At 51.9% G+C, this 15,154-nt stretch overlaps 5 protein-coding genes across 5 annotated transcripts; 4 read left to right on the forward strand and 1 right to left on the reverse strand.

The window, feature by feature from the left end:
* Positions 1-416: 416 nt before the first annotated feature.
* Positions 417-1,421, forward strand: SETTUDRAFT_174604 (uncharacterized protein; the record flags this gene model as incomplete). The annotated part of the gene is made up of 2 exons (XM_008033334.1): positions 417-589; positions 653-1,421. 2 exons carry the CDS (start codon positions 417-419, stop codon positions 1,419-1,421), a joined length of 942 nt encoding a protein of 313 aa, XP_008031525.1.
* A 986-nt stretch (positions 1,422-2,407) lies between these two features.
* Positions 2,408-3,804, forward strand: SETTUDRAFT_44786 (uncharacterized protein). The gene is made up of 2 exons (XM_008033106.1): positions 2,408-2,948; positions 3,002-3,804. Exons 1-2 carry the CDS (start codon positions 2,441-2,443, stop codon positions 3,400-3,402), a joined length of 909 nt encoding a protein of 302 aa, XP_008031297.1. The 5' UTR covers positions 2,408-2,440; the 3' UTR covers positions 3,403-3,804.
* Positions 3,805-5,463: 1,659 nt separating this feature from the next.
* Positions 5,464-6,762, forward strand: SETTUDRAFT_182063 (uncharacterized protein; the record flags this gene model as incomplete). The annotated part of the gene is made up of 1 exon (XM_008033335.1): positions 5,464-6,762. The coding sequence occupies one exon, from the start codon at positions 5,464-5,466 to the stop codon at positions 6,760-6,762; it is 1,299 nt and encodes a 432-aa protein (XP_008031526.1).
* Positions 6,763-7,689: 927 nt separating this feature from the next.
* On the forward strand, positions 7,690-9,864 carry SETTUDRAFT_100289 (uncharacterized protein; the record flags this gene model as incomplete). Its single annotated transcript, XM_008033336.1, has 2 exons — positions 7,690-8,575; positions 8,669-9,864. The coding sequence occupies 2 exons, from the start codon at positions 7,690-7,692 to the stop codon at positions 9,862-9,864; spliced, it is 2,082 nt and encodes a 693-aa protein (XP_008031527.1).
* Positions 9,865-10,880: 1,016 nt separating this feature from the next.
* On the reverse strand, positions 10,881-14,763 carry SETTUDRAFT_44788 (uncharacterized protein). Its single transcript, XM_008033107.1, has 4 exons — positions 14,339-14,763; positions 14,112-14,269; positions 11,415-14,053; positions 10,881-11,352 (listed from the first exon to the last, which is right to left on the reverse strand). The coding sequence occupies exons 1-4, from the start codon at positions 14,454-14,456 to the stop codon at positions 11,244-11,246; spliced, it is 3,024 nt and encodes a 1,007-aa protein (XP_008031298.1). The 5' UTR covers positions 14,457-14,763; the 3' UTR covers positions 10,881-11,243.
* Positions 14,764-15,154: the final 391 nt, after the last annotated feature.

The raw sequence follows: 15,154 nt of genomic DNA on the forward strand, positions 1-15,154 counted from the left end.
CCATAACGCCCGTACGTGCCAAAAAGATGTAGAAGAAGATTCTATGTTAGATGCAAGTGAGTCGTACGAAGCATCTATAGCTAGTGTAGAGTAATTCAAGTTTTCATATGTGATGTTCGCGATGCCAAGAAAAAGTGGCACACTCGGTGGGGTGGCACTCTCGGTGGTGGAATACGTTATTGGTTAACTATGTATGTATATAACAATGGGGTATTCACACACACGCACACTTTTTCTTTTGTTCTTTCTCATCGATTTATGAGTATATTCGTCAATTGCTTTTGTATTGTTTTTGATCTTTTTTTTGTAGGGCGAAAGAAGAAGAAGAAGAAGAAGAAGAAGAAGAAGAAGAAGAAGAAGAAGAAGAAGAAGAAGAAGAACAAGTACATGCCACAGCGTACGACGAAGAGAAAAAAATGAACTCAATTGGTGCCTGGAACTTTACGCCTAACGCAACACAATGGGCAGGTAATCTACTACCAAACCTAGGCTACTGGAGCGCGACGAATGGGTCGTGGTCGTACGAGATACAAGTGGCGTGGCCGCTGAACTGGACTGGGCGCGGGGAAAAGTCCGTTGTGGAGACCATGTATGTAAAAAGTTGCTTTTTGTAGAGGAAACATTGGAAACACTACTTATATAATGCTGCCAGGTACGTTTTAGATGGCAATGCACTTGGCCTTACAGCCACCGAGGCGGTGCGGCGGCGTCGGCCCGTCGAGTTCAACATGCCCGATTGCATCGTGGTTAGCATAGGGTACCCGGAGACGCTTCAAGACTCGCCGTATAGCATGCAGCGCAGCTACGACTACCAGCCTCCCGTGTGCGACGCGTGTGCGCTGCCTGCGGTGCCGGGCGTGCCATCCAACGCCGACAACTTCATCGACTTCATCGACACGGCACTAAGGCCGTGGATCCGGAGAGTTGCATTTCCCCAAGCCGACTTTGACCGCGATGCACTGTACGGGCATTCGTTTGGCGGTCTGTTTGTCTTGTATGCGCTGACGGTGCGGCCGGACTTGTTTGACACGTTTCTGAGCGCGTCGCCTGCCCTCTTCTTCAACGACGGCTACGTCTTCAACCACACCGAGTTTCTGGCGCCTCTGGTGGCGCATCCTGCAGTCCATGGCACAAACACGACAAGGCCCGCATTTCAGATTAGCTATGGCGCGCTCGAGCAGAATCCCGTGCAGAGACGGACGGAGACAAACGCCGAGTTCGAGTTCCGCAAGAGCATCCTCGTAGCGCAGCAAATGACTACCTTGTCGCAGAAGCTGTACAGGGCGCTAGAGGAGAGTCCGGCGCTCAGGGATGTGAGCATTCGCGAGTATCCCTTCAGCGACCACGCGGCGGTGGGAGCAGCAGCGCTGGCAGACGGATTGGACTATTTCCTGGATTGGTGCACGGCAAAGTACTGCTAGGAGGGCGAGAAAGCGACAGAGCGAGTACCGTGCGCGGTCTAAAATATGGGATGGAGGGGTGATTGGTGTTGGTGTGGATGCGACGTCCCACTCTTTCATGACTGTACATAGACATGGCTGCTCGCTCGTCCACGGCCGATTGATGGCGGTGCCCTGCTCGTTCCCTGCAGACTGCATTGCCATCTCCACCACGGGCTGCGGCTATTTCCCCCGTGCGGTTCCCACGGCGACGAGGGGAGCTTGTCGGCGTCGCCATGGACGTGTCAAGCACGCTGCCGACGACGAGGCTGCGTGACTAGCGATGCTCGGGCGGCTGGCGGTGATCACCACAGGCGTATCCAAGACCCTTTTGCTGTTCGTCGTCGTCGCCCATGGCTAGGCGGCTTTGGGGGGGAGCAGCATGACGTTGGCATGATGGCGGGCCTGCAATGCCAGGCAGGCGTCGCTCTTCTGACTCGCTGGGCGCATGTCTCTCTGCAGCGCTGTGTACGCACACTGCAACGTTGCGCGGTAAGCGGTGACAGCAGTCGAGCAGTGGCCTGGCGATGCAGCGTCGGGGTGCAGGCTGAGGGCGTCGCGATGGGGGCGCTGCCGGGCGAGTTGCCCGTTTGGAGCAGCGATAGCACTGGGACTGACCGCCTTGGACGACGTCGGACGAGGAGCCTGAGGCTGCTGGCCACGAGTGGTGGAAATGGAGGCTTGGAGTGGCAGTGGTGGGGCGGGTGGGGGGAGAGGACAGCGCCAGCAAAGAGCCTCAACGGATGGCCATCCGGTGTTTGATCACCGCCGAAAAAAAGATTTCGCCTAGTGCCAGACATGCCCGCGATACGTCATCTTGAGGACACCCCAAAGCATCCCCCCCCCCCATGCAATCTAACTAGCACCGTTACCGCACTGGGCGGCCCTCAAATACCACAGCCGCTCGGCGCCCGCGTCTATACATCCTCCTTGCCAGATCCCATCCATCCTCTCCCACGCCCGCCCTCCAGCCGCCGCCTCCAGCCGCCGCCTCCCTCACCATGCAGCGAACACACACCACCGAGAGCCTGCGCATACCAGGCGCCAACATCTCGACGCTCAACATGAACAAGGCCCCGCGGCCAGGCATTGAGCGCGCCCCCACATCCACCAACCTCACGCGGCCACTGCCCATCCAGCGCCTCGAGGGCAAGGTCGTCATGATCACTGGCGGCGGCGGCAAGGTCGGCGTCGAGTCGGCCGGCCGTCTGCTCATTGAGGGCTGCAACGTTGCCCTCATCGACATTGACCAGAATGCTCTCGAGGCTGCCGTGCCCGTCCTCAAGGCCGCCATTGCCACGGGCGTGCCCATAGAATCCCGCCTCCTGACCATTGTGGCCGACTGCACAAAGGAGCCCGACGTCGAGGCCTGTGCCAAGAAGGTCGTCCAGCGCTTTTCGAGGCTCGATGCCGCTCTCTTGAACTGCTGCCAGAGGGGGGCGTCCAAGAGCATTTTCGACGTGACCGAGGACGACTTTGACCGCATCATGACCATCAATGCAAAGTCTGGTATATTCTGCCCTCCTCTTCTACACATCATTCTTGTGCTAACACGCCACCAGCTTTCCTCGGCGTCAAATACGCTGCAACAGCCATGCAAACTACCGCCGGCGGCGGCTCCATAATAATCCGGTCCTCCATCGCTGGTCTCCGCGGCTTCCCCAACCTCATCTCGTACAGCGCCTCCAAATTCGCTCTCCGCGGCATTGCTCTTACCGCCGCCGAGGAGCTAGGCCCTCACGGCATCCGCGTCAACACCATCCACACGAGCATCATCCAGACGACTGGCTACAAGGATGGCTGGAGCAAGGACACGCTCGACGAGCTCAAAGAGGAAACAGCACTGGACCGCTTCAGCAGCCCCGATGATGTTGCCAGCGTCGTAGCCTTCCTAGTTAGCGAAGACAGCAAGTTTATGACTGGCGGCCATTTGAAGATTGATGGCGGCTGCGTTGCTGTTTAGAAAAGACAAAGAAGACATGTTGCATGCACCGTTCCTCGGGAAAAAACCGAAATCAACATTTTGGCATGATTGGAGTTTGGGGATATCTAGCCCAGAGAGGCTTTCTTTCTTGTTGTTATTCATATTCATATTCTTCTTCTTCGTCTCCCTAATCTTTGGGTTTTGGTCATAGCTTGTTCTTATTAGTTCTTTGCATCCTCAAAACTTACAGACGGGGTTTATTTTTTTCTTTCTATAGAAGGGGGGGGGCTTCTTTTACTTTAGACGTTCTAGGGAATAAACAGGCATCGCATGGTATGGTTTGGTTTCAACATGACTGGGCTGGCTGGGCATCTTGATCATGGCGGATCGGACAGATGGATACGGGAATAAATAGAATAACAAACACATTTACACTATATACCGTCTTGTTTTCCCACTATATCCTACATTCAAATCGTACAGTCTATGAACATATCCGTACATAAATGCGCAGTAGTATCAACGCAAATAGGCCATGTGTACACTTCCCCCTCCTCTTTTTTCCTTTTCCCTTTTCCCTTTTCCCCACCTCAATCACATCCCTACCCTCCCCCTAAACACGTCCTGCATTTTCTCCAGAGTACCTCCCCGCTTCTCCCTCCACTTTTCCAATACACTATATCTAAACTAAATCCTAGTTAATACATACACCTACGTCATCCTGACTTCACTCCACTTTACCCACACCGACATCCACGCATCTGCATCTGCATCTGCATCCGCATCCGCACACCGATGCTACCACTACTGACATGAAGCTGCATAACCACGCATGCATAGACAGACAGGGAACTCGGTGGAGAGATGCTGGCATTACGGGGCTTATAGGTGTAGCGAGATGGGATGGAAGCCAAGGGATGGATTAGATGCTCTGTTGTTGCATGTGTAGGTAGATTAGATATAGGCATGTTACTTAATTTTTCTTTGCTTTGATGGGTCCTGCTGCTTCACTTACTTAGATGGGGATGGGGATGGGGATGTATTGCTACCTACCTACTTACCTACCTACATATAGATACATACATACATACATATGTACCACAACGTCCCTCCATCTCATCACACCCCGAAAATCAAGAAACCTAGAGTTTGTCGCTAGTATACATACTTATACCACTGATGTTTTTTTTTAGAATGGATAGAGATAGGTTGGGGATCAGGTCTATGTGTGTACAGTGGCTGGTGCTAGTACTAGTGCTGGTGGCTAGTAGTTGTGTAGTGTAGGTAAGGAAGTGAGTCTGCGCTACGCTACGCTACGATATGGTATGCTACTTCTAGGCTAGGTTGATAAGTAGCGTAGCCTAAGTAGTACTAATCATGCGTGTAACATTGAAGAGATAGTATAGAGATCCGCGGGTAGGTAAAGGTTAAACCCGACTTGGTTGCTTGGGAGAATAGGGCGTTTCATATTTACAGACATAGAGAGACATTACAGATTTGGACGGTTGATCCGCTGATTTGAATTGAAGTGAGATTGAGCTTGGAGGTTTACTGCAAGTCTGTTTACTTGCGGGATTGGTTTTCGGTTTTTTTTCAACTCGTGCTGGTGGGAAGCAAGTATTGTATGCCAAGGCTGCCTAGTTGGATGAAGGAGTTAGCGTCCTTGGAGTGTTGCTTGAGTAAAGTAGTTCTTCTTCTTGGGAAGCTTGTTCTTGAATTTTGTGAGGTGGGGATGAGAATAAGAAAGAGAAATGAATGATTTAAATATCTACTGGCTATGAATAGCTTAGTGTCTCTTGTCCAAACAAAACCCTATTCGGTAGGGTTGCCAAGACCCGCTTGTGAAATGTCACCAGGCCATAAGCTGAATGCATTACAACACCAAGGCCATTCTGCTACTAAAGATGTCATATCTATATCACGTAAATATTAGATGAGTAGCCGCGTTCGTTAGTCAGGTCAAGCGCTAAATTTCAACTACGTGAACATTACGTGATGTCCTCACGCTAGTGCCGAGAACGATAGTAGAGACCTTGTTTTGCTCACTCTACCATCATCACTGCTACTTTTTCTACTATTGCCTACCAAAAAGATTCCATCATGTCTCCAGCTCACAATGAAAGCCGTCACCCAGATCAAAACGGCGTCGACTACGAAAACACAATCTACGAGCGCGGCCTCGACTACCAACGTCCTCCACTAACCTTCCAGCCCGACAAATGGGAAGAACTCGCCTGTGCTCGTCTCTCGGCTGATTCCAAAGGCTACGTCTACGGCTCAGCAGGGACGCGAGAAACACGGGATAAAAACAGAGCTGCATTTAGAAGATGGTCAATGGTACCACGGCGTCTGGTAAAATACAATGGCTTGCCCGACCTTCGCACTACCATCTTTGGTGAAGAGCTATCCGCACCCTTTGCCATGGCCCCTGTTGGCGTCCTCAAAATCTTCAACGCAGATGGCGAAACGGCGGCTGCAAGAGCAGCAGCTAAGCAAGGGGTGCCGTATATACTCAGCACGGCAAGTAGCACTAGCATCGAGGATGTGGCGGCTGCAAATGGCGACGGAGGTCAACGATGGTATCAGCTCTACTGGCCATCCCGCTCCCACGACGACATCACAATTTCTCTGCTGGATCGCGCTCAAAAAGCAGGCTACACCGTGCTGTTTGTAACACTGGATACATACATGCTTGGCTGGCGCCCAGAAGACATGGACAACGGGTACAATCCTTTTCTGCGTGCGGACCGCACGGGCGTCGAACTCGGTCTCACAGATCCAGTATTCCGGCGCGCATTCCAAGAGCGCCATGGTGTTGAGGTCGAGGGTAAAATGACGGATGCCGCAAAAGAGTGGATGAAGATTGTGTTCCCTGGCGAGAGCCATACGTGGGACGACGTGCAGTTTTTGAAACACCATTGGCGTGGGCCTATCGTCTTGAAGGGCATCCAAAGTATTGCTGATGCGAAGAAGGCTGTCGATGTGGGTGCTGATGGTATTGTGGTGAGTAATCATGGCGGGAGACAGGTTGATGGCGGAAATTCATCGCTGGGTGTCCTGCCGCATGTGGTTGATGCCGTGCGTGAGTACATGGCATCTACGGATACCACCAAAGACTTTAAAATCCTGTTTGACAGTGGGATCCAGTCTGGCGCTGATATCGCAAAAGCACTTGCTCTAGGCGCGGATTGCGTACTTATCGGTCGCCCGTATGTCTACGGTCTTGCTCTCGGAGGGGAACAGGGCGTCGGACACGTATTGAAGAGTTTGGTTGGCGAGTTGCAGTTGACGTTGCATTTGAATGGGATTGAGAGTGTAGAGAAGGACAAATTGGGTAGAGCGTGTTTGGTCAGGGAGGACGAGCTTTTTGAGGGAGTCAAGGGGGTGGGGTTATGTTGAGAGGAGTTATTTTATAGCTGTTTGAGAGATATAGAGGTTCTAGATGTGGTGTTTAGACGTTTAAGAGAGCTCTATTTACAGTATACGAAGATGTCTGAGAAGTAGTGTTAAAATCAGACAGAAGGTCTAATCCTACCTCAATTAAGCGCAGTAGAAAGAAATATCGTCTGCTTTTGTGAGTAGGTAGCAAAGAAGTGTGAGTCTAGTGTACATCTGGCAAAATTTATGAATGATATGTAGTAGCTACCAATTCTTTACTAGGAAGCAAATGGGTTCGAAAACTAGTTGCTAAATAGATTGTCATTGACTGACGCGGGCAGTCTGGTGTGGTTTGTTCAAACTCGCACTCACCATTCACTACACCTACGCACAGACCTTTTGCTATCAAACCATAGAAGTGTATTTCTTACAACACAGCTGCTTTCGGCATTTCTCTCATCTCAAACCTAAATCGTAAGGAGTGTCATGATACCATTTCTGAAACAATGGACACGTGCTCACTGACCGGCGCGCTGCACAAGCTAAACCAATGAACGCGGCTTTGGCTCGCATTCACTTTCACTTCAGGTGGGACAGTGCCTTGTTTTGGTCTGTTGGCGCGCTAATTTATCTTTTGTTTACGCGTTTGTCTTCTATTTTGCCACCTCCCACATTGCTCTCGCTCTGCTGTCGTACTGTGAGATCAAGGTAAGCAACGTGTACTAGACACTCGCGCCGATACTAAAACTGTCGAGGATAATTGTACTTGATACGCGTGAGCACATTTGTTCGTTCTGATACTGCGCTCGGCGTCTGTCAGAACGCATCTTGAGTTGGAGACTGCGACTCACGGCACCTGCAATCATGCCGCCCTATGGACTCTATCCGGTTCCGCGGCACCACCTCTATGACCAGAGCCCGCCTGGAAAGCGGCCTACGTTCAACAGCATGGACTTTCTAGAACTTCTAGACGAAGAGCCAGCAGCTACAGCGACAAACAAAGAAAAACTGGAGACTGCTGAGGAGAGAGCCCGAAGAAAACAAGAGAAGCGGGAGAGAAAAGAGAAGAAGAGACAAAAGAAGGAACTGCGCGAGGCAAAGGCAGTAGGGAAAGCCAACGATACTGAAAAGAAAAACCCACCTCTTCAGGCTGATTCAACGCCCGTGATTCCAGTCAAGAACGGTAGGTATGGTCCACGCGGCTCTTACAAGAAGAAAGAGAAAGACACAAATGGCAAACCTGTGTCTGCAACGAAGCGCAAGAGGGAGAGCGACGCGAATGCTTCACATGACAGTGCCACTGCTCTCAACAGTGATGCCTCATTGCTCAGCCCCAACTTCTTGTCGGGCTTGAAGGAGAGCATGGGTGACTTAGGCGCTGCGTTCAAAGAACCCAAGAGCACTGAGTCTCCAACGGAGCCACCGCGTAAGAAGAGAGGAAGACCACCAGGATCGCGCAATAGTGTCAAAGCAGAGTCTACCACGACTGTAACTCCAACCCCTTCCAAGTCTACTACCAAATCGACCTCCGGTGAAGTCAAGCCAAAGACGCAGAAGAATGAGAAAGGCAAAGACGCTGGCACCACTGTCGGTAAACCGTTCAAGATGCTCAGAACGCCAATTCCCGTTCCTTCAATCGCATCAACTCTACTCTCTGGCCCGAAGAAGACGCCTATTCCACTTCCTCCGAAACCAAGCGGCAGCATGAGTGAGCCACCGCCTGGTAGGGCGAAAAACATCCGCACGGAATCCCAAGTTCTTGTCACGGAGACGCCTCCATCTCAAATGCGTCGGATGCCTGCAACCACGACTCGCCAGCCAGCCATCCCATTCAGTCTTTCACAGGCAACACCTCTAAGCACGCAATCAACCAAGATGAAGAAAGGACCCACCATCGACGTCTCTTCTTCCGACTCGCCACCCTCAGCTTCAGAAAAGCCCGAGGAATCCAAAAAGCACATCATCGGCAGTCAAGGCTCAGTGAATCCCCTGACCAGCAGTCAGGTAAACGACTTTACATCATCAAACCTCATGCAATACAAGCAGAAGCTCAACGACGAGCCCAAACCGCGTCCCCGCAGTCGTCGCGCAGTCTCTGAAGCCACGAGCACAACATCCAGCAGTTCCTCGACGTCGATGAGCATCCGAGACATGTTGACCCGTATACCCAAGCCCTACACGCGGCCCGCGGTCGACAAAAACCCATTTGCGATTGACCCGTCCGAGAAGAAAGCAAAGAAAGAGCGAACAATGGAAACGCACGACGAAGCTTCATACACCACCTTCACCGCCGCCTACAAAGCATCCCAACACACCATCAACTTCACCGACGAAGCCGAGTATCTCAACGAACACATTACTCTGCTCGCCGCCAGCGCCGCCGCAGGGCCACTCCCCTGCCTCAACAAGGCAACGGGGTGCTCGCCGAAAAGCGAGCAGATGCTGCGTCTGCACCGCGAAGACAACACCACGGCACTCAAAATGGTCGTAACCAGCGAGTCCGACGCCGCCCTCTCCGCAACACACATCTCGCGCGCCCAAGCCGCCGACACACTGCTCCGCCACTCCATCGCCGCGCGTATCCCCGTCGCCCTGGGTCCCCTCGACGGAACCTGGAAACTCTACTGCCCGGACTACACTGCCGCGCACGTGGACAAGTACGGCTTTGGTCTGCGCACGCTAAGCATCCACTCTGTAGCCGGGCTATTCAAATCCAAGAATACGAGTGCCGGTGGTGACGACGATGTGCCCATGTACACGGCTCGACTGTGCATCCCGCCTCGTCCCATGGCGTTTAGCCTCGCCGAATTCACGGCTCCGCCTCATGCGAGTTTCCGCGCTACGACGCTCAAGACGGTGGTCGAGGGGTACAAGATGGACGTGGTGTTTCTGGGAAACGGGTATTTGAAGCTGAGGATTGATGTGCATTTGCTACTTATGGGCAAGGCGGCGGCGGAGAGTGGGGTGGGCAGTACCAAAGCCAATGGCAAAAACAAGGCCAAACCCCCTGAATACGGCATCTGGGATTTCCTCGGCGTCCACGACAAGGCTGTTGTCTGGCAGCCGCCCGTTGATGAGCTGGAGGTTGAAGGCAGGAAGCTGTGTGCCAAGTATGATGGCTGAGGACACTCGCTTACTTACTTACTTACTTTCACTCATTTCACGTTGTTCACTTCCCGACACCACTCCAAATCCGCAAAGTAAACGAGGAATGAAAGAAAAGAAAGAAAGACACAAGGAAAAAAAAGGGCTGGATTGAATAGCCATTAAAAGTTGGATACAACACAAGGGCCACGCTTGATCAGTATCATAGTCTCGAAAGCTAAATTACATACATACATCCAGAACCCCACATCCAACATACATAACACATGATTCTACTTTGTTCCCCCCCCCCTCCCTTCCTCTTTTCTTTCCACACGTGCTTTTCAGGGTCCAAATACATACTTCCTCCGCCCCTATGTATAACCCCATTAAACCCCAACAACAACAACAACAACAACAAGAACAAAAAGCAAGAAGGATTTCTCACACGTAAACAAGTCCACTTGATCTACCTTGCTCATAATAGCACTACTTGATATATTTTCAAGATCTAGCCCCACCTACTTAGCTATTTCCCTCGACTTCGTTTCCAAAATCCCCATTTTCTAGCACTTCCTCCATCCACCCCTTCCCCTCAAAAACGTCTCCTCGCAGCACAACAGATACATGAACTGAGCATGCATAGCTTTGATATCAGGATTGCGGGTTTCTGAATTCCATTGAATGACATGTTACATGGACAAGAAGTTGGAGTATCAGGTTGAAGATGAGGGGGACAGGCGTTTAGAGTGAGGTGTGGAGGTGTGGAGGTAAGTGTGTAAGTAAGTGGTTAACTAAGTGTGTGTATATGATGCCAGGTACCTCAGATAAAGAGACTGACAAGTAGATAGATAGTTGGGTAGGACAAGCAAGCTCAAGGGAGAAAGAAGAACAAGAAGAACAAGAACAAGAACAAGAAAAAGAAAACCCTCACCATCCTTACTCTAATAACCAAAAAAAACAAAAGCGTACATGACACGACTTCCAAGTTCCGGGTTAATTTTTTTCACGTAGGGGATTTTTTTTTAGATTGTTCATTCATTTTTTTTCCAATTGCGTTTACAGATCAGATCAGATCAGATCAAATCATCATCATCATCATCTCTCTTCTATTCTACTTTTGATTTGCATTTCCACTACCCCTCTCTCTCTTTCTCTCTTACACACAGACACATAACACACATAACACATGTAAACACACACACACACACAAATATATGCCCAATGTCTATGTCTATGATATACGCGGTGACTTTTCTCTTCTCTTCTCTCTCTCTCTCCGTCTCTCCGCCGCTCTAGTCTTGTCTGTGGTATGACGGCTGAAGAAGAAAGAAAAAAAAAGGGGGGAGGGGAGAAGAGAAGAGAAAAAACAAAAGATGAAGACAAGACAAGACAGGAGCAAGGAGCAAAGAGCAAGTTTACTCCTTCTTAGGCCTTCCGTTCTGCGCTTCGATGGCAGGCATATTCAAGCTACCCTTTTGGGTGAAGTGTTTGCGTTCGATGAACTTGAGGACTTCGTCGATGAGGCTGGGGTGTAATGGGTTAGTAAAAGGGCGTTTGTATGTGGAGTGTAAAAAAGGGTGACTTACATAATAGGCGCGCTGATCGCCATAACAGCCTTCCACTCATTACCGTTAAGCGGGATGACGCTGAAGAGACCTTGCAAGAAGGGGACGTAGAGCAGGGCAAAGTGAAGAGCCATGGATAGGCAAATGGCATAGACGAGTACCATGTTCTCCCACAGTGGCAGTGTCAACAGACTCTCTGAGCTACTCAGTGCGTTCATAGCGTTGAGCATCTCAATCACAACCAGGATGCTCAAGCTGACGGTGGAGGCGGCCTGGGCAGACGAGTTGCCGAACATTTCGCAGCCGATTTCCGGGAATTGAGTGGAGCAGCGGTGGAAGTGGCGGAGTTGGGAAAAGGTGATTTGGGGGCCTTCGCTGTTGAACATGAACCACCAAGCGTAACCAGCGACTGTGGCGGCGCCGACGTAGGTTCCAATGACCATGTAGCGGAAGAACAGCCATCCGCTGATCAGAGGCTCATCGCGCTTGCGAGGTTGACGCTTCATGACATCGTGGTCTGGAGGGTTGAAGGACAAAGCGGTAGCGGGGAGACCATCGGTTACAAGATTGACCCAGAGGAGCTGGACAGGGATCAAAGCCTCGGGCATACCCAGGGCAGCAGTCAGGAAAATCGAGACAACCTCGCCGATGTTGGAAGAAATGAGGTAGCGGATGAACTGCTGGGTATTGTTGTAAATGGAACGACCCTCCTCCACAGCGCCCTCAATGGTAGCAAAGTTGTCGTCAATGAGAACCATGTCGGCGGCGAGCTTGGCTACGTCGGTTCCAGAACCCATGGCAACACCGATATCAGCCTTCTTGAGGGCAGGCGCATCGTTGACACCGTCACCAGTCATGGCAACGACTTCACCGGCTTGTTGGAGGAGGTCGACCAGCTTGGACTTGTGCGTAGGCTCAGTGCGGGAGAAAAGACTGGCGTTCTTGGCTGCCTTCATCTTGTCCGCTTCAGACAGGTCGTCGAATTGGCGACCGGTAAACGACTTGCCAGTGAGATCTTCGTTGGCGCCAAAGACACCGATATCGCGACAGATGGACTCAGCCGTGCTCTGGTTGTCTCCAGTAATGACCACGACACGGATTCCGGCGGAGCGGCACTTGGCGATCGAGTCACGAACTTCAGGGCGGGGAGGATCCAACATGCCGCAGAGACCGATAAGTGTCATGTTCTGTTCGAGCTGGGTGTACTCCTTGGTAGTCTTTGCCTTGTTCAGAAGCGGGTGAGAAGAGATGTCTTCAACCGAAGCCACAGCAATGACGCGAAGACCACGGTTACCATATTCGATGATTTCCTTGCTGATGAGGCTGGCGAGTTGCGGGCTCATAGCGACCTTCTTGCCATCCTTGCCAACAACCACACTTGTGCAACGGTCGAGAACAGACTCAGGAGCGCCCTTGACAAGCAGTTTCTGCGAGTCGCCTTTCTTGACCAGGACAGACATGCTCTTGCGGTCGCGAGAGAATTCGTACGTGGCCAAACGAGTGTAGTGACTTTCGTAGTGCTTGGTCGAGAAATCGACACGTCCTTCGGGCGAGGTGCTGGCGCGAGTCGCGTTGTGGGTAGCATCAGGTGTTCCAACCTTTTCAGCGAGAACACGGAGTGCACCTTCAGTAGGCTCACCAACCAGGCTGTAGGAACCGTTCTTGGGGTCGTAGGCAAGAGCTGCATCGTTGCAAAGGGCGCTGACCTCACAGATCTGGCGTACCGTGTCGAACTGCGCAGCGACGTTTTCCATTGGCTTGCCATTGAGCGAGATTTGGCCCTCGGGGGCAAAGCTAGTGCCTTCAACGTCAAACTCCTCGAGTCCGCTGCCGCTCTCATTGAGGAAAACCATCTTGTTGACGCTCATCTGGTTCGTGGTAAGAGTACCCGTCTTATCGGAGCAAATGACACTGCAGCTTCCAAGCGTCTCGACCGAAGGCAGGCTTCGTACAACAGCGTTCTTAGCAGCCATTTTGCGTGTACCCAAAGCCAGACATGTGGTGATGACGACGGCCAGACCTTCGGGGATAGCAGCGACACCAAGCGAAACGGCAATCTTCAGGTAGTAGATGGCACCCTTTGCAAAGCTTCCATGAGACGGGTCGTTGAAGTTGCCAATGTTGATGATCCAGACAAGAACGCAAATGGCCGTAATAACCTTTGCCAGCTGGTCACCAAAGTCGTTGAGCTTCTCCTTGAGCGGGGTAGGCTGCGAGATCTGGGCCGTGATGCTTTCGTGAATGTCTCCAATGGCCGTGTTACCGCCAGTCAAGACAACAAGCGCAGTTGCATGGCCCGTGACAACCGTAGTACCCGAGAAAAGCATATTGACCTGGTCTTGCTTGACAGCGTTTTCATCCTTGACAGCCTTGGTTTCCTTTGGCACACTCTCGCTCTCTCCGGTCAAGATGGACTGGTCTATGTTGAAGCTGTTGCTCTGGATGGACAGAATCCTGCAATCAGCGGGTATCCTGTCGCCAATTGTGACCGATACGACATCTCCGGGAACCAAATCATCTGCCTTGATGCGTTGAATGTGTCCGTCGCGTACGACCTTGGCCTCGTTGGCCGAGTATTCTTGGAGGGCGGCGATGGCTTTCTCAGCGCTAGTTTCTTGCGAGACTCCGACGACGGCATTGAGGATGAGGATGGTGAGAATCTGGAAACAGGGTCTGTCAGCACGCGTCAAGGCCTCTTTTTGGCGGAGCGATACTTACAACTGCTGGATCAACGAAAGCCGTCCAGCCTTCTTCCTCGTCAAACAGTGCGAGTACAAAGGATACTGCTGCGGAACCCAGGAGGATGATGACTAGCTGGTCTTTGAACTGCTCGAGAATGAGCTCCCAGATGGGCGTTGGAGGGTCTTCTGGCAGCGCTGTCGGTCATATTAGCACTCGCTCTTCCGCCTCGTTCGCGTGCTGCCTCTCGGCGAGTCCAAACATACCATTCTTGCCATGCTTCTCGCGCGCGGCCTTGACCTGCTCTGCGCTAAGACCCTTGTGCTCGTCGACTTGAAAATGCCTCAACGCCTCAGCGGGCGTCTTTGTGTATGCATTCTCCATGCCCGGACTCTTCCACCAATGGGCTCCTCGCTGGATACCACAGGATCGTACGTCTGTCGCTCGGTTGTCGCGCGGCTGTGTTACTGAGCGCAGGGATGTACTTCTGGAAGAAAATGAATGTCTGTAACCAGCGAAAGTACCGAATAGGTATATTATCGGTATCTGACGTAACGACAAAGTCAGGACTGCCCCTTTGGACGTCTTGGTATTACTGTCGAGAGAGAAGTGACCGTATTCCCAGGCACGAATCTGGAGACTAGAAAAGGAAACAGGAAGAAGATTCTGCAGGCGTCCACGGCAGAAACGGCAATATGGCGGCGCAACAGCACTTGTCTCGACTCTGGCGCGCCACAAGAAATGTGTCCTCTAGATTGACCCGCATGCGCCACACGCTAAGCCACACTTAGCCACTTTTTTGCCGATGCCACGTTTCGTTCAGACCCTTACGATTCGCCCACGCACACCGCAACCTCTCTGGTGTTGGGCATATCAAAACTCTCAACAACCTGTGGCTGGTGATGAAGGCGAGCCTGCGACGTCTATATCTGCAGCCTCGTTGAAGAGGCTGGGGGGGAAGCGGCCCAGTTCCGACACACTTCGCTGCATTGGGCGTCCTCAGCCTTGCCCCCCACGATGCAGCCATCCGCCCCCCACCTTCGACATCATCACGTCCACGTCCAGTGTCTGCGGCTCGAGAT

This window comes from Exserohilum turcica, assembly GCF_000359705.1.
Source record: "Exserohilum turcica Et28A unplaced genomic scaffold SETTUscaffold_9, whole genome shotgun sequence".
Classification (NCBI taxonomy): Eukaryota; Fungi; Ascomycota; class Dothideomycetes; order Pleosporales; family Pleosporaceae; genus Exserohilum; species Exserohilum turcicum.

Coding starts and splice junctions, on each gene's coding strand:
- SETTUDRAFT_44786 (XM_008033106.1), top strand. CDS start 2,441: ATGCAGCGAACACACACCACCGAGAGCCTGCGCATACCAGGCGCCAAC. Junction 2,949..3,001: donor GACCATCAATGCAAAGTCTG/GTATATTCTGCC, acceptor ACACGCCACCAG/CTTTCCTCGGCGTCAAATAC.
- SETTUDRAFT_44788 (XM_008033107.1), bottom strand. CDS start 14,456: ATGGAGAATGCATACACAAAGACGCCCGCTGAGGCGTTGAGGCATTTT. Junction 14,270..14,338: donor CGAGAAGCATGGCAAGAATG/GTATGTTTGGAC, acceptor TATGACCGACAG/CGCTGCCAGAAGACCCTCCA. Junction 11,353..11,414: donor GCGATCAGCGCGCCTATTAT/GTAAGTCACCCT, acceptor ATTACACCCCAG/CCTCATCGACGAAGTCCTCA.